This window comes from Eucalyptus grandis, chromosome 9, assembly GCF_016545825.1.
Source record: "Eucalyptus grandis isolate ANBG69807.140 chromosome 9, ASM1654582v1, whole genome shotgun sequence".
NCBI classification, from domain to species: Eukaryota; Viridiplantae; Streptophyta; class Magnoliopsida; order Myrtales; family Myrtaceae; genus Eucalyptus; species Eucalyptus grandis.
In genome coordinates this window covers 34002521-34020716 of record NC_052620.1, presented here as the reverse complement: position 1 = coordinate 34020716, position 18196 = coordinate 34002521, and the positions used below count along the sequence as shown (strand labels likewise).

Below are 18196 nucleotides of genomic sequence, written 5' to 3'. Positions count from 1 at the left end.
TGATGTCATAAGATCAAATATAAAATATTACCCAATCAATCTTAAATATATTGTATGGATATTAATTTAATTCTAGACTTTTTGATTTTGTCAAATTTTTTAATAGAACTTTTCGGGAAATTTTTAATGTAGTCGGTACAAGAGATTTAAGATTCAATTTCCCCTAGCCGAATTTAAGAAAGATTTAGTATGGATAAAAATATCCCATGGAGGTAGAATAAAGGTAAATAGAGATTCCCTTTCTGAAAAACTCTACCTTCTTGATATCCTTCTCCTCCATAGCTTTGATTCGCGTTGAAACCTCATAAACATGTTCGGAAAATTTTCAATGTAGAAGAGGTTTAAGATTGATTGAACAATTTCCCCTAGCCGAATTTAAGAAAGATATAGTATGGATAAAAATATCCCATGAGGGTAGAATAAAGGTGAATAGAGATTTCTATGTCTTTTTTTGAAAAACTCTACCCTCTTGATCTCCTTCTTCTCCATAACTCCAATTCGCGTTGAAAGTTCATAAACCTTTTCGGGAAATTGTTAATATGGTTCGTACGAGAGGTTTAAAATTGATTGAACAATTTCCCCTTACCAAATTTTAAAAAGATATATATGGATAAAAATATCCCATGGGGTAGAATAAATCTGAATAGAGATTTTTATGTCCTTTTGTGGAAAACTCTACCTCTTGATCTCCTTCTCCTCCATAGCTCTGATTTGCGTCGAAACTTCACAACTCCCCTGCAACTCTCTAGTTAACATCGAAGTTTCACATGAGGAGCAAGAGAGTCAAATCTCATTCTCCTCCATAAGTCTCAGAATCATGTTGAAGTATCACAAGAGAGTCTACTTTTCAAAATCACGAAGGTGAATAATTATACTTTCTCTTTTATACAAGACTTGGCATTCTTTAACTAATACATCTCATTTATACCATTTTAACCCATTAATTTATCGTTGTAGTCAATTCAGTAGGCTTTGGAATGCTGCAATGAGCTCCTTTGTTGTTTAAGGTTTTGATTGTACAATAATCATGAATTGATTATTGGAGGTTGTCTCCATTTGTGTTTCCAATTTTTTTTAGGGAAAACTATCAAAAAAAAATTAAATATATTGCACCTGTGCTAATTCAACCCTAAACATTTCAATCGTGCCAATCAGGTTCTAAATTTTTTTCACATTTTCACAACTGAGTCCATCCGACCAATTGTAGCTGGAAATCATTGATATAGATGCCAATCGTCTTACGTAGCATGACCTATACTGACATAGTCACAATTGAGTCCATCCAACCAATTGTGGCTGGAAATCACTAATTATTGGAGGTTGTCTCCATTTATGTTTATTTCCGTTGTAGTTTGTTAGAAAGGAAAAGAAAAGGAAACAGATGCTTCTTATTTCTTTGCCCTCCTTCCAGCATGCCCTTGGACAAAGATAGACGTATACTAAGGTACTGAAAGGTGCTCTGCCATTTCGGAACTTTGGCTCCTCAACTTAGTATCAGCAAATGGTATTAAACATTTCCAAAATTCAACAGCATTGTGTTCTAACGTTCCATGCATGCAACAGTAGTGTGACCTGATTTATTCTCCCGCATTAAACATCTACGAAAAAACTCATTCTCTAACCTCATATTCATTATTACTAATAGATAAGCCTTGACATACTAGCACCCATCCTTCATTTCCTTCTTTTTTCTTTTCCTTTTGGAGCAGCAAAAATATGTCCTGTAAAATGACCCCAAGGAACCGACGGTACTCTCATTACGGACCAAAAAATGTGAAACATGTACCTATGGAGGAGCGTCAATAACTGTCAAATGAATATGCAGAAACTGGACAAAGTAAGACAGTTAGAATGTACCTCAGCTCTGGAACTCATTCTCCCTTGATCAGTCACAACATAGACTTCGCTAGTTGATTGGTCATGCGGAATGGTCTGGGAGTATATTTTTTGCTGTGACCCAGAAGAATCTTCCACCTTTGTGATGCTAACAAAACTCGTCTTACACAGGGGACAAGTTGAAGTCTTTTTTCCTTGAAGACTGCAAACACGGTTTCGCTAAATTGTGATCACTTTCAACTCAAAACAAGGAGCACAGTGTTAGCAAAATAAGAGTCCAGAAAGTAGAATATGACACTTTCAAGATGCAGCTTAAGCAGCTTAAGCTAGTTCAAAACTTCCATCAGAAAAAGGGCAATATGGCTTGTTCCCGAGATAAGCAACAAATAGCTCGTTTTAGAAACTTCTATCGAAAGGTTCAGCTTGTTCTGTCACTCAAATATACAAAATTTAGATTTGCAAGTGACATTTGACTAGTTAATACCGTTGAGTAACAAACAAGTAGTTTAAGAGAGATGGAAAATATGATCAGTTGTACTTCGACAAGTATTGAAAGATAGAAGGCCAGGTGTAATGCAGCATCCTAGTGCCAACTGGTTGCAAATGTATTCTACCGAGCTTCACAGTCGACATAGAATTATTTCCAACCGATGCATGCTTATCCAATGACAGTACCTGGTAAAGAAAACTGAAGAGGTATCGAAACAACTGTTTTCCACCAAAGCTTACAGGGTACAAACTAGAAGGACCTGACATATATAACACTAAGTGCAAAGACATATATACAAACTCTTTCTTTACTAATTAATTCCAGAAGGAAAAGACGGTGAAAAGTTTCACACTTGCCATGTGAATGCTAATTATATAAAAAGATATCTATATAAACGATCTAGGCCTGTATTTAGAGTTTCCCTGGGGTTGGTAAGGCAAAATGGGGCCACCCCAGCCGAATGCGTGCTCTACCTCGGGCCAGCAACATGCGCATGTACTATCAGAAAGAACTTTGTCACACTAGCGGATGTTCAGGAGCCAATACAATTTTTAGGGCAATCACTATTTTGGGAAATGCACAAAAATGAAACCAAAAGAACACGTACCATATGGTCATACCAATTCCGAATGCACGAATAACAAAATCTATGTCCACATGGTAGTATCCCTCTGGTTGAGCTGTACTCCGTCCAACATATAACGCATGATAACTCCACTGATGATGATAAACTGTTAACATAATCAGTCTGCCCCACATCATCGATCTCAATACTTGACTTCTCTGCATTTGGTTCATCTTTTGAAACTCTTTCTAGGGAATCCGGTAAATCATTTCGAATTGAATCCTCAGGAGAAGGCTGGTGATCGTGATTACAATCTTCAATCTCATCAACATCTTCAATAATTCCATTTATTGCTCCCTCACGCCCATAGGGTCCATTTTGGGTCCCTCCCTTTCTGGTACTGACAAACTTACCATTCAACTGTTCAGATGGAGATGTTATGTCCCCGTATTTGTCATCACCACCAACCACATAGCATTCCTGGTCCGAATCTGAGGCATTTAACTTCAAAGTCTCTCTTTTAGCATTCCTTTTTACCATATTTCTACCCCTTTTAGAAGATTCAACATAAGAAGAATCTCCATGCCACTGAATGACTTCATTTCTCTTCTCCCAAAACACATAGATGGACTAAGATGTGACTCTTCATGCGGGGTAATGAGTCTTTTTCCTCTCCACAACCTTCTAGATGACCGATTCAGCTCTGGACACTTCACAACATAGAAGAGGTACAAGCTCATTAGTGGCAATCTGACTTCAGCAGAATAAGCATCTTTCATTATATCAAAGAGAAGAGTGAAAGAAAAATCTATGGAGAAAAACCATTAAGACTAACTTTAAAACCTGGCCCTGATTTCAGAAGACTTAGACAAAATTCATCTCATGCTGCTGAAATATTGCACCTTTGGAGTATGTAGTAGTATACAAGAAAAATCATTTTACTAGATGTGCCCAATGCTTAGTTTGATTTTGATGATTGGAAACAAAACAAACTGAAAAAGAGGACAAGTTAAAAAGAAATTATGCTCAAATACTTAACATAAGCTTTTTATACAAAAACAAAGCACTTATCTAAGTAAACCTTGGTAGTGAGAATTTTGCAATTCAGCGTGAAAACAATTAGGTATTTGTGTTTTGAAAATCCAAAAGGAAATGTTATCAAGGATGGGTTCCACTATGCTATGCTGTCTCCTAGATCTACTTGTGTCTTGAGGGAGAGACTTGTGGCTTCTTTGTACAAGATATAAAGCGTCTCCATCAATACAGTGAAACTTAATCTCCATAATTCTGACAACATGAAATTTTACTGCTTGGGTGTTTCTATTTGTACATTTCATGTGTGCGTCAATCGAAGTATTCAGAATGCAATACAAGGGATAGAACAAAAGTATACAAATCTAGTGAGTCATGAAAACAAGAATGGCCGCAAACAGATGAGTTTGATTTAAAATCATTACTTTTAAAGTATATTAGCTACTACAGATAACAATTAATTTGTCGCAGAACATCCTTTTCTCAACCAAGTGCAAAATTCATGAGCATCAGCATGTCCGTCTGAGTAGCCAAGTCTTATATGAGCATAAGTTATGACACCAGCATAACACAGACAGATCAGGATTCTGTGTACTGGCTATTAAAATGGTCACTGCAAGAGCCTTTTATACAGTACACATAGGATACATCACACATATATTATACAGATCATTGTCAAAGAAACTGAAAGCTAAAGCATAATGCTAAACAGGAGCAAAAGAGATGAAATCATCAGCCCCTTTATGACAGTCAATGAACAATACGAGTCAATCTGATGAACTAGGTGGTAAAGCACACGAAATGCAGAAACCAAGGGCAAAGCCAAGTCATTCACAACAGAATTATGGAAAAGTATATGAAAACTGCAGGACATGATGAACTGGAGAAGCAAAAGATGAGATTAAAAATGCAGCCTGGGCCATACCTCCTTCAACAAATGAGAGTCAGTCCAAATATCACTTCTATTATCTTTAAAAGCTGAATCAGCTATTTGTCTCGTTGATGCACTAGCAAAGTTCGACCGATCAGAAAGTACTTTATGCTTCTTCCTTGTGATGTATGGCTTAGAATTCACTGGGACTGGCAACAGCAATGATCCCACTTCCTCCCCACTGCATAAAATTCATCAGCATCATCACATTGTAATTTAACAACAATAACATGATTAGCAAATAGCATAGATGACGATTTTTCTGAAACAATTTGGAAGAAAACAATGACTTCTACAGACAATAAAACAAAGGTGCCAAGGAATACATTATTTCCATCACTACTAACTAACACGGAAAAAAAAAAAAAAAGAAACAGAATAGATGGATGGCAGAGCCACTATGACTATTTGAGCAAACTTGCAGAATTTCCTCTTTTTGTAAACATGGGGCAAACTCAAGCCAATAATTCTTTTACCACCTCATAAGCATTATACACAGAGAAATCAGTGTCAAATAGTCTCAAGTGAAATCAAATAGCTTCTATCGTGTTCAAGTTTCCATATCATGCAAAATAATTGATACAAGATATTAATTTTGCTGTCAGACCGTCATCTCATAACTATGCTTGTGAGTTTCACAGACAAGTTGCAACAAACACCAACACCTAGCTGAAACTGTTGTGTACGTAAGTGCGTTTCATGCATTTAAACCACTCCCTCTGTCCAGTCCAGATTCCATTGGGATACCTGGACCCAACATTGTTATGCCACATTATCTATAGCAGACTTGATTCTAAAAAGCAGACTTTTCCTGAATCAAGTACATGAAGAATGTCCTATATTAACTACCTGATGGAAAACTAGTCAAGAAAAAGAAGCAGCCAAACTAACCAAAAACTCCCTGAATGTTTTGGGAAAATAAAGTCCTCATTTGAAAAGGGCATAGTTCCATCTAGGGCATGTATTTTCCTTCAAGCAGAGGCCATGCTAGCCAGCAGCTAAAGCTTTCTTAAGGAGAAGCCCGAATTTTTCAATTAAGGAAATCTCCTTTTTTGTAATGTTCAGAAGAGGACACATTTAATGACCACGACAGCGTGCAACGAGGAATCTTTGAGCCTAATTGACTGTGACAGGATGGTTCTAAGGTAACATTCAGACCAATCTAATAACAAATCAAAATGAAAGGAAAATTCTAGACCGCATCCCAAATTCTCGTGTATACTGAAGAAGTTTATGCGCAAAGAAGAAATTGGGATGAAGAATCTGTAGAGAGATCTTGAGATGAAAGACTTCTTTTTTTATTCTGTTTTCATTGTATTACATTCAATCGAGAGTTAGCCTTTTATATACAAGGACTATCTCTGAAATCTGTTTTTACAGGTATTGAATCGTTGAAGAAAATTTAACTAACTCGAAGCAAAAACTGACTAACTTCCGTAAGCGAATTACACTAGACTAAGCGACGAGACTAGCCAAGACTTGCAGCACTATACGAGTGTTCGAAACAGGTTCTCTTCTCATTCTTCTCAAAGCAGCATGTACATACTCTACTTCCTCTTCTTCATATGTTTTCTCTTTATTGCTCTTGTATATCTTGCTTCCCCTGTTCTTTGCTTCCCCTGTTCTTCCTGGTATCAGTGATAGCATCAGTTGCGGAGCTTCTGTTCTTCTTGCTTTTCTTAACGGCCCCCCCAAATTGGGAATGGGTGAGAAACCGATTCCTAATTTGATTCGTAGCTGATAATGTGTAATACGAGATAGAGGTTTTGTGAATATATCAGTAAGTTGATAGTTACTTGGAGCATATTTCACTTGTAGGGACCCTGATGAGACTTTTTCCCTAACAAAATGAAAGTCTATCTCAATGTGTTTGGTGCGAGCATGAAGGATAGGATTGATAGTGAGAGAAATGGCTGATTTGTTGTCACAAAAGAGCTGTGTTGGACGAGTCAATGAGCATCCTATATCACGTAAGACAAAGTTGATCCAGGTAAGTTCAACCGATGTAGAAGCAAGAGCACGATACTCAGCTTCTGTAGAGGATCGACAGACTGTGGATTGTTTCTTTGCTGCCCAAGATATGAGATTGGAGCCAAGGTATGTACAAAAACCTGTTGTTGATCTTCTTGTTTCAACACATCCTGCCCAATTTGCATCTGAGAACCCATACAGATGGAGAGAGCTTCGAGAGTGAATAAAGACTCCAAGGCTTATAGTGCCTTTGACATATCTTAAAACTCTCTTGAGTTTATGTAAGTCTGCAACAGTGGGTTTCTGTAATTTCTGACACAGTTGATTTGTGGCATATGCAATGTCAGGTCTTGTTAAAGTCAGATACTGAAAGCCACCACTAAGCTTCGATACTCAGCAGGATTGGAGAGTGGAGCAGAGTCATTTATCAGAACAGTTGGTTTTAGTGCTATAGGAGTAGTAATTGGTTTGCACTCAAGCATATGAGCTCGAGTAAGAAGATCTCTAGCATATTTAGTCTGGCAAAGAAATAGATGATCATAAGTATTTTTGATTTCAATGCCAAGAAAGTAGTGTAGAGGACCAAGATCTTTCATATAGAATTGAAGACTTAGAGAATGGATGAGGTTGGAAAGTAAGTGAGAGGAGCTTCCAGTCAGGATAATGTCATCAACATATAGTAGTAGAAGAATAGTGTATGTATCATTATGATAGATGAACAAGGATGGGTCAGTTGAGCTGCAAAAGAACCCATATTCAAGCAGAAAGTTGCTGAACTTGTCAAACCAGGCTCGAGGAGCTTGTCGAAGTCCATAGAGAGACTTCCTGAGTAGACATACATGATGAGGTTTCTTGAGATCTTGAAAACCAGGAGGCTGCTCCATGTAAACTATCTCATTCAATGTACCATGTAAGAATGTATTTTTGACATCTAGTTGATGGATTGGCCAGTGTTTCGTCATGGCAACAGATAGAACTATACGAATTGTAGCATGTTTGATGACTGGACTAAATGTTTCTGTAAAGTCAATGCCCTCTTCTTGATGAAATCCTTTAGCAACCAGTCGAGCCTTAAGTCTATCAAGACTACCATCAGCTGCAAGCTTTGTTTTAAATACCCACTTACAGCCAATGACATTCATTTGATCAGTTCGAGGAATTAATTCCCAAGTTTTGTTCTGATAAAGTGCATCCATCTCTTATGTCATTGCCTTATACCAGCCTTTATGTGCTAAGGCTGATTTGATTGTTTTTGGTTCAATAGGTACTTCATATATAGCAAGACATGCATACCGAGGATTGGTCTTGATAATGCCAGACTTAGACCTAGTCTGCATAGGGTGAGTAGGTAATGTACCTTGTGAATCTGTCTGATTATTTGAAGTGTGTTGTTCCATATTTGGTTCATCTGATGTCTCAGTTATGGAAACAGGTACTTCAACTTGTTGTGGACTATCCTGAGTAGTGGTGGATACTTGATTCATAGTAATTTCAGCTGGTGAGACAGAAACTGCTTGCTCTGTGCATTCAGGTGAGATTACTCCATTTGTTTGATTAGCTGTGGCTTCTTGTTCCCAATCTGTATACTGAGGAGTTGAATGTTTTATGTGATTTGTAGTGGAGGAAGCTAGGAACTGCTCTTCTTCTGTCCACAATTTATACAAGTGTGTGTAGGAAGGATAAATTGTTGCTAATTTCTGAGAGAATGGGAAAAAATTTTCATCAAACACTACATGCCGACTAATGTAGACATGACCAGTAGTAGGGAGAAGGCATCGATATCCCTTATAGTGATCACTGTATCCAAGAAAGACACAAGTTGGTGACCGTGGATCAAGCTTATTCTGTGCATATGGTCGAAGACAGGGATAGCAAGCACAGCCAAAAGTTCTGAGATGGTCATATCTTGGTTTATGCTGATATAATTTGCTGAAGGGAGACTGCATATGTAATTTTTGAGTAGGAAGAATGTTAACAATATAGTTGGCTATTACAAATGCATCTACCCAAAATTTTAATGGAATTTTTGCATGATATAGTATAGCTAGACCAAGTTCAACTATATGTCGATGCTTCCTTTCAGGTATCCCATTCTGCTCAGGTGTATATGGATAGGAGATATGTTGTTGAATACCACAGTTCTGTAAGTGAGTTCTGAATTTTTGGCTAATAAACTTTCCTCCACCATCACACTGAAAGATCTTGATCTTACAGTTATGCCGATTTTCTACTAACTTTTGAAACATGAGAAAGATACTATAGAAATTTGACTTCAGCTCTAATGGGTATATCCAACTGAACCGAGAGAAATTGTCAACAAAAATGACATAGTACTTGAAACTCTGAAAAGATTTAACTGGAGAAGGTCCCCAGATATCACAGTGAATCTGTTCTAGAGGTTTTGTAGCTGTAGAACTTGATAATGGAAAATGTAGAGCAGTACTCTTAGCTATTTGGCAACTTCTACATACAGACTGTGGTTCTTTGTTATACTGAATCAAATTTTGATCCCTCAAATGCTTCAAGATATTCTGATTTGTATGAGCCAGTCGTTGATGCCAGATACTCTCTGCAACAATTCTCTGTCTTTGTGTGAAATAGACTTCTGCAGCATGAGGGTCTACTCTGTACAACCCTCTAACATTCCTTCCTAGCTTCATGGTTGTGTTGGTTGTGCTGTCCTTGAGGTACACACTAGTTTTGTCAAAAATAAAGGAACAGGGATAATCATCAGTGAATTTTGACACTGATAGAAGATTTTTCTTAATCTCAGGAACAATCAGCACATCATTTAGAGGCAAGGCAGTAATTGCAGTATTCAGTATTGCATTACCAATGTATTTGATAGGTAAACACAAACCATTGCCTATCATAACTGTATCAACATTGTTATTTTTAGAAAGATTATGAAGTATACCAGCATTAGAGGTAATATGGGTTGTTGCTCCAGTGTCTGGATACCATTCTTGATCATTTGCCTCCTCGATATGTAGTGCTACTAGTGCTGTTGGTATATCCTCGGCTTGATAGGAGTTATCAAACCGATACCAGCAATGTAAGGCATCATGACCAAGCCTCTTACAGATTTGACACTAAGTCGAGTGTGTTCTGCTGGTTTCTCCACTTGTACCTTTTTGTGAAGAGTTGAATTTGGTGCAGGATATGACCTAATATTAGAATACCTTTGTGCTGATACATTGTATGGTCTAAATCCTTGAATAGAACCCAAGCCAGAGGAGGTATTGATTTGTTTGAATTGCTGATTTTCTTGTTCATAGTTTGAGTTATTATTTCTGTAACTCATATTTCTTCCAAGATAACCAAAGTTCCTATATCTGTCATTATATGTTCTTCCTCTTCCATAATCTCTTCCTCCACGATTATTTACTCTTGATCCTCTAAGAATAGTATTTTGTTGTATATATTCTCCGTCAGCCTCTTCTTCGTGTATAGCTTCAGTTTTCCTCTGACCATAGTAAGCTAGGTTAGGTTTGAACTGATTTAAAGAATAATTCTGTAACCTGGCTTCGAATCTTTCTAAGTGTGAGATTACTTCATCATATTCTGGTTGGGGCTTCAAGCAATAGATTGTAGTTTTAAAACTTTCATACTTAGATCCCAGGCCTTCCAGAATTCCAAATAGTTTTGTGATTTCATCAACTGGTTTCCCTATGGCATTCAATTGATCACATATTGACTTGTACTCCCTGAGATATGCTAATAATGTTTGTTCACGTTTCTGGCAAACCTACAGTTTTCCTCTTAACTTGAACTCCTTAGCTACTGATTTTTGTGTGAACCGATTTAACAGAGTTTGCCAAACTTCATAAGCAGTGTTTAAACCAATTATCAAGCTGAGTATATTTTCTGATACTACACCACTAATCCAAGAAGATACAAGCTGATCTGTTTTTATCCAATCATTATAATCAGGATTAGGGATCTCAGAAATTTGACCTCCTTCTTCAACATGTACTGTCTTTGCAGGTGGTGAAATTTCCCCATTCACAAAACTGAATAGATCTTGGCTTCTTAAGAATCTATAGAATTGAGCTTGCCACAGGAGGAAATTATCCTCAGCTAATTTGATGGTAACGAAATTCGAGATATTAACATGAATAGGAAATGGATATCTTAAACTTCTTGCTGCCATTCTATTCTTCCTGATCTCTTATCAACTCTAGTTGCAGACACAAATTCTACTGATTTGTAGTATGCTGCAACAAGAATATTGCTGATGAAGATTTAGATGTGGATGAAAAATACCAACTCACAGATCTTGTTGGAAGATATAGATATCTTCAGAGATCAAAGAAGCTTCGAATCTAACTTCGATCTGGTGTAGATCTCACTATTTTGTACAGCATCAAGATGATTTCTTCAGGATGCAGCTGCTCTGATACCATGAAGAAGTTTATGCGCAAAGAAGAAATTGGGATGAAGAATCTGTAGAGAGATCTTGAGATGAAAGACTTTTTTTTTTATTCTTTTTTCATTGTATTACATTCAATCGAGAGTTAGCCTTTTATATACAAGGACTATATCTGAAATATGTTTTTACAGGTATTGAATCAGTTGAAGAAAATTTAACTAACTGAAGCAAAAACTGACTAACTTCCAGAACTGAATTACACTAGACTAACTGCCAAGACTAGCCAAGACTTGCAGCACTATACAGAGTGTTCGAAACAGGTTCTCTTCTCATTCTTCTCAGCAGCATGTACATACTCTACTTCCTCTTCTTCATATGTTTTCTCTTTATTGCTCTTGTATATCTTGCTTCCCCTGTTCTTTGCTTCCCCTGTTCTTCCTGGTATCAGTGATAGCATCAGTTGCGGAGCTTCTGTTCTTCTTGCTTTTCTTAACATATACATCAGCTAAATTGACTACGGATACACACCATTCCCATGTATAGGGATGTTCCGGAACACGCTTTCCTTGCTTTACGCACTCTTCCACCCACCGGTGATTGACCACATGCGTCTTAAACTTCCTGGCAAGATCATATTTTTGCCCTTCAAATCTTCTGCAAACCTGTATTTCAACACCCAGAGCAAACCACAAGACCAAATTATAAGTCAGTCCATGACTTCACGCCACGCTATCGCGACCGGAATTCCACCGCATCCAGCCACCAAAACTGACCAAATGCGTGGTCGAGCTCGACATGGCTCCGACATAGCTAGCTCCCAACGAAGGAATCAGCTTAATAAGATCGAAGCGCTCCGCACCATGGTACCCACTCACCGAAGCCACGACGGACTCCATGCCTCGGACCGGACCGGCAACTGAGACAAATCAAAGCGAGGAAAAACAACATCAATGGAAATGCTATAACACGGACAAGACGATTCAGGAGCATCGCAACTCCCCTCGAAGCCCTATCATTAGCATCTACCGAAGAACGACTCCATTCACACTCGATTCTACTCCCCACACGCGCTACCGAACGTCGCGAAATCGGATCCAAGACGCAGACGATCTAGAAGGAGACAGTTCTCGAGAACGAGAAAGCACGAGCGCAAAACCCTAGAAGCGAAGCGATCGACGGGAGGCACGCGTTAGGAACGAATCTGGAGAACCTTCGTGCGCCATGGGAAATATTAACCGTAATTTTTTATTAGGTTAGAAAATATAGTTACGCCTTATTTGATTGGCTTATAATGACAGCTTGTTAATTTCATTCCTATTGATATTCGAGCGATGCGCAATTACAAGGTCGTATGATCACTAGGACTCTTAGCCTTAGGACCCGACTCTTCCGATTGCTAATGAAGCACGGTCCAAGTTGTTCTTCCCATGAAAGCATTAGAACTCAAGACCTGCTCACCAGATTGATCTCGCCACGATAGTGACGATCGCATGAACAGCAACCCGTTTTGAAACACAGCGTACATTGGATGCAATGGTCTCGAAATGCCTAACGATCTCGTCACTGGCACGTGATGAAGGACCAGTATACTCCCAACCCTTGCGCATTGAAGGGCTCGGTTTGATCCACAGCGCGAATTAACGAGAGAAGCTATCCTTTTCGCTCGTATGAACATCTATGAAAGAGCTCCAAAAGAACACGAGCGAAACAAAATCGACATCTTCATTTTTCCCCTTGGATGCGAGTCGGACCGGGGACGTCGGTTTTCACAAAAGAACCTCTCGTTCCATAACCAGGAATACATCCTCCCATCCTGATGGGAACCAAATCGAATCTCTCTAGCCTAGGGTCTTTCGCAGGCTAACTAAAAGTAGTGCCCACTTCATTTCACTGACATGCTCTAGGAAGGAGATTCATATTCCAGGCAAGAGCCCTACACAAATTTTGATCCTATCACCAAGGTCATATAGGCCACCACCAGGTCGCAATGTTTCGAGCCTATTTCCAAGCCAGGTTTCCACCTCGAGGCAGTGCATCATAAGTACCGCCGCCAGGGCGAGATGGTGGGGTTGAGGATGCATAGGGGGGCACAGTGCTTGCCAGAGGGACTTGTCCGTGCTGCTGTCCAGCGGTGCCTCTGGATTGGACATCATATGGCAGTGGACCGTTGGATGCATCATAAGAAGGTCCGCTCTGCATCTCATGGCCGGGTGCCTTGTACAAATTATTGTAATTTCCTCTCTGCATATCGAAACCAGCTCCTCTCTGTGCATCATAACCGAGGCCACCTTTCTGTGGATCATAAATGGGGCCTCGATATGGATTGTAACTGGGTACCCTCTCAGCGCCATAACCAGCGGCAGTTGCATCATAGTTAAGCCTTGGAGGAGCGGGCCTAGGTGGAGCTCCAGGATATGCGGGAGCTCCAGCAGGCGGAATGGAAGTGGTAGGAGGATTAACCCCAGCATTACCACCCGCATTTGGAGGAGGAGGTCCACTGGCCTGTGTACAAAAGCAAAAAGGGAAGTGAACCAATGCAGTCAATTCAACATAAACAAGAATGTTGCAATCAAGGGAGATTTTGGAGGAGCAAATTGATGTATTTTACCTGAGGAACACCATGACCATCTCCATGTGCAGTTTGCGCAGAAGAGTTTCCAGTCACCTCACTTCCAGCATTTACAGTGGGGCCACCCTGTGGTCCTACTAAATCATGATCACACGTAAATATTTTACAAAACAATGGTAAAAGAAGTAATCAAGGTTGCCAAAGGTGATACCAGCTCTTCCTTCAACATTAGCAGCATTTGAAAGCTCAGCTCGTAGTTTTTCAACTTCAGCGGCCATGGTAACATAATTCTTCTCCATCACCTGAAGTTGCTGAAGGTGATCATCAAATAATCTCTTCTCATAATCATAAGTGACCCTGAAAAATCAAGACAAAAAGGGATGGCGAAAGGACCATCATAGATGAAGTCGATGAGCCAGAAAAATTAGAAGATCAAGCCAAATCATAGATCACCACAAGAAAGAATGGTCAATTTCACCTTTCCCAGAATGGTTTATTGAAGAAAACCTTATCCCAATCAGAACTTACATGGAGAAATCGTGAAACTAGGGGAAAATAAAACAATTTCATAACAGGCTATACTGAGTTTTCCGACCTAAAATTCAGGTTCACTTAAGAAAAGAATGGCTTTTTGTATTGCAGAACCCGCCAAATTAACAATAACTAGTCCTCGGTTACCCAAAAAAAAAAAAAAATTAACAATACCTCACCCAGCCACCTTCTATGATTCAGCTTAAGGGTGAAACACTAAAAAAAAGCACTCTCCAAGAAATAAAACTTGTAAACATATCAAATTTGTCAGTCTATAAACTAAACTTTATCTAGAATTGCACATGTATGAACCTAAAAAAAACCACTAGTAAGTACCTGCAATGATGGTAGTCCTTCCTGAGGCCCTCAAGTTCAGACATAAGAGAAGGAAGCTGTTGCACATCAGCATGGGCCCTTTGAAGATCTTGAGTCAACTGTTGCACTTTAGCAAAAAGTTCCTGCCTTGTGACAATCAACTTCTGAGCATCAGCTCGAGCCTTCTGCAATTCCAACTTAAGAGGTTCTGCTGCTTGGATATCAGCCTCCATCTTAGCAATCTTATCCATAAGGCTCTTCATCTGCTGTTCTCTCTCAGACTTCACAGCTCCAACTTGAGCATGTAAAATCTGCAACTCATGTTGCGCAGCAGCAAGTTCCTGTCTCAATGCCCCATGTGTATTAGCAAGCCTCTGGTTCTCTGTAGCAAGTCTCTGCATCTCCCCATGCTGTGCAGCAAGCTTTTGCTCCAAAACTTCTGGGGGGGGAGGCAACATATCTGCAGCAGAAAAGGAACCTGGTGGACGACGTAGTCCTGGCACAAATGACTCAGTGTGCAACAAGCCAGGGCCTGGCATAGGACGTCTTAAATGAGGAAGTGGAATGCGGCTTTTGCTTTCCATTTCTTGAACAGATTGTTATGATTCCCTGTAAAGAAAAGTATAGCACCGAGAAGATATAACAGGGGCACGTCATGTAAAAAGGCAGCTACGCTAATGAGAGACCAATAATCCCCTCCAGCTCTTATAAATTGGACAACTTAAGCAATATATGAAAAAAAGACTGAAGAATACCTCCTCACTTGAGGACCCACACGACACAATCTGAGCCAAGTGAAGCATTCAAAAGATGGACGAATAAGAAGAAAGGAAACTTAAGCATCCACAGAAACCACAGGAATGAAACAGGCACAGCAAGTATCGGAGAAAAAAAAAATTATGGCCCAAAAATGCACTTATAGGTTGGCAGTTCGAGCATAGGTACATTCAGAAAGCAATCAACACAGGAGTAATTTGCAGTTGTCGCAGATATATCTGTTTGCTGGTTGTTCGTAGAAAAACTATCTATCGCTCTTACATGAAAAATCTGATAACATATGCATAAAACTCCTTGGTTTGGAGATAACTAAATATATAATATAGATTGTCAAACAAGGGTCGCGACAAATAGAGCAACTTAAAGTATCAACTAAACAACGACAGAGAAACAATCTCACCATAGATTCTTAACTCTTGGAAGGATAAAACCAATGTTATAATTGTGGACATTATTCATTAAACGGAAATCTTGAATCCAAATCATACTAGAGATGTCAACACTCGGAAATGCATATAGATCCAGATTTATCCATTTGCTTGAACACTTCCCATCCTAAGTCAAGCCCACAAATTTTCCAGACTTCTCTCCCAGTTTCCATTACTCAAGCAGTTCTAATTACAAACAGAAATTACCCTGAGGCCTCAACTCATCGAAAGCAAGCTTACAACGACCAAACACCTACATGACACCAAATATAACACCTCAACGCCAAATTCCCATGAATCAAATCCCAGTAAGAACACAATCCAGCAAATGCTAAAGTTCTATTCCAATTACCCGCACCGCCCACCGCACCACAGCTTACTCATAATTTCCAGAAACTCGCCAAGATCATCACTCTGCGCAACCAGCGTGATTACCCAGTACAACAGAATCGAGCAATTAAAAGGGGTAAAAGGGAATTTGCCCATTCGTCGCGTGTGCATTCTAATCAAAGAAAAGATGAATAAATCAAGTCAATCACACAAAAGAACCCACAGAAACCGACGACCCACGACACACATCAAGACCATGTCCGAATTTCACGAGCGAAACACGATAAAGAAACGAACTTGGCATCTCGACCTCGTTAACTAGGCCTTACCAGAACGAAAGAGATACCTCGACAGGATCCGAAGGGAAAGTCTCTTGGACTGAGAAGGAGGGAACTACTGATGCTCAAGAAAAAAACGAAAATTGAAGAGGAAGAACCGTCTTCTCTCTCCTCTCTCTTCGCTTCGTTAAAAATGCGGTTTTTATTCCTACTCGCGGATGCCCCATTTCAAAGTCCGGTCTTTCTCCTCCTCCTTCTTCTTTTTCTCGAAATTATAGATACATTAAAAAGACTAATTTTACATAATTTGTGTATGTTTGTTTGGCTGAGGTGAAAAACATTTTCCTTGTTCTCCAAAAAATATGACTAACCCTCGGCACTTTAAGCCGAGACTCTAGAGCTAGGGCACAAGGATCTTAACACTTTTATGTTTGGAGACCCGGGCTTCTCGACGACTAAGCTCAAGTCCACAAAAGTTGGGCTCAAATGCTCATTAATTATGCCTAAGGGTGCGTTTGTTTACATTTTCGTTTAAAAATTGTTGCGAACGTAAATAAAAAAAGTGTTTCTGTTCGGGAACAATTTTTAAACAAAACAACGTGTTTGGTAAAACTTGTTAGAATAAAAAATAAACAGAAACATGTTTGGTAAATTTGGATAATTTTTTTATTTCTTTTATTTTTTCTATTTTTTCTTATTTTTCCTTTTTTTCTTTTTCATTTTTTTCTTCTTTTGGCCGGTCGCCGGCCAAGGCCTTGGCGGCCGGCCGAGGGAGCTCGCCGGCGAGGCCGAGCTCGCCCGCCGGCGCGGCGAGGTGCGGCCTCGCCGGCCACCGCCAGCTACGCCGACTCTCCCAGATCCGGCGAGGCCGAAGCTCGCCGGCGGCCGGGCGAGCTCGGCCTCGCCGGATCGGGCGAGATCGAGCTCGCCAGGCCGGCGCGAGCTCGGCCTCGCCTTGATCCGGCGAGGCGCGGCCTCACCGGCCACCGCGTGCGAGGCCGAGGCTCGCCGGCCGGGCAAGGTCGGCCTCCGGGGCCGGCGAGCCTTGCCGTGGCCGGGCGAGGCCGCCGCCCTCGTCGGCCGGTCGGGCCATGGCGAGGCGGCGACCGGCCAAAAGAAAAAGAACAAGAAAATAAGAGAAAAAAAGAAAAAAAATAAGTGTTTCTCAAAAGTGTTTGAAACAAGAAACACAAAATTTGTGTTTCTTGTTTGTTTGTTTCTTTTTTGTTCTCCCGGGAACAAAGAACAAAAAGGAACAGAAACACGTCCAAACGCGGACGCGTTTACATTCCTTTTTGTTTCCAAAAACAAAAAAACAGAAAAAGTGTTTAAAAACAAAAAAAGAAATACAACCAAACGCAGCCTAAATAAACTTGGATTTTTAATTTTTGTTTAGGAGTAAGGGACCAAACAACATTTTATTTATAAAGACATTCAACATTTAGAAAAATGTTGAAATGTCAATACTAATCTCTATCATAATTGAGGTTTAATCTTCTTGAAACTAGATTTCACCTCAAAGCCCTTAGAGAATGCTCGTCAAACATTTCAAATTTTCCTCAAGCTTTCGAAATAATTGATGTCAATTTTTTCCATTCGATTTTTTAGCTTAAAATTAAATTTTCTTTATTTATCTTAAACATTGCTGTCAATATTTATATTAAAAAGGTCATTGACATTTCTTTTTCAATTTTAAACCAATTAAAAATTTAAAAGCTCATATTAACACTCAAATGAACTTTTCCAAATGTATTTTTATCAAACATCTTTT

The 18196-nt window shown here is 39.5% G+C and overlaps 2 protein-coding genes across 4 annotated transcripts; both read right to left on the bottom strand.

Moving 5' to 3' along the window:
• Nucleotides 1-1493: 1493 nt before the first annotated feature.
• Nucleotides 1494-12438, bottom strand: LOC104419478. Its single transcript, XM_039301970.1, is given in 8 exon segments — nucleotides 1494-2030; nucleotides 2071-2076; nucleotides 2930-3434; nucleotides 3437-3601; nucleotides 4849-5035; nucleotides 11726-11859; nucleotides 11971-12113; nucleotides 12408-12438. Coding segments are annotated over 8 exon segments (1374 nt in total). The 5' UTR covers nucleotides 12421-12438; the 3' UTR covers nucleotides 1494-1809.
• Nucleotides 12439-12901: 463 nt separating this feature from the next.
• On the bottom strand, nucleotides 12902-16719 carry LOC104419477 (protein FLX-like 2). Of its 3 annotated transcripts, none has more exons than XM_010031154.3 (5): nucleotides 16494-16719; nucleotides 14634-15221; nucleotides 13978-14123; nucleotides 13806-13903; nucleotides 12902-13699 (listed from the first exon to the last, which is right to left on the bottom strand). In XM_010031154.3, the coding sequence occupies exons 2-5, from the start codon at nucleotides 15194-15196 to the stop codon at nucleotides 13196-13198; spliced, it is 1311 nt and encodes a 436-aa protein (XP_010029456.1). In that variant the 5' UTR covers nucleotides 15197-15221; nucleotides 16494-16719; the 3' UTR covers nucleotides 12902-13195. The 3 variants fall into 3 exon arrangements, with proteins under 3 accessions (XP_010029456.1, XP_010029455.1, XP_010029457.1); XM_010031153.2 differs by having other exon boundaries at nucleotides 16477-16716; XM_010031155.2 differs by having other exon boundaries at nucleotides 13806-13900; nucleotides 16477-16714.
• Between the last annotated feature and the right edge of the window lie 1477 nt (nucleotides 16720-18196).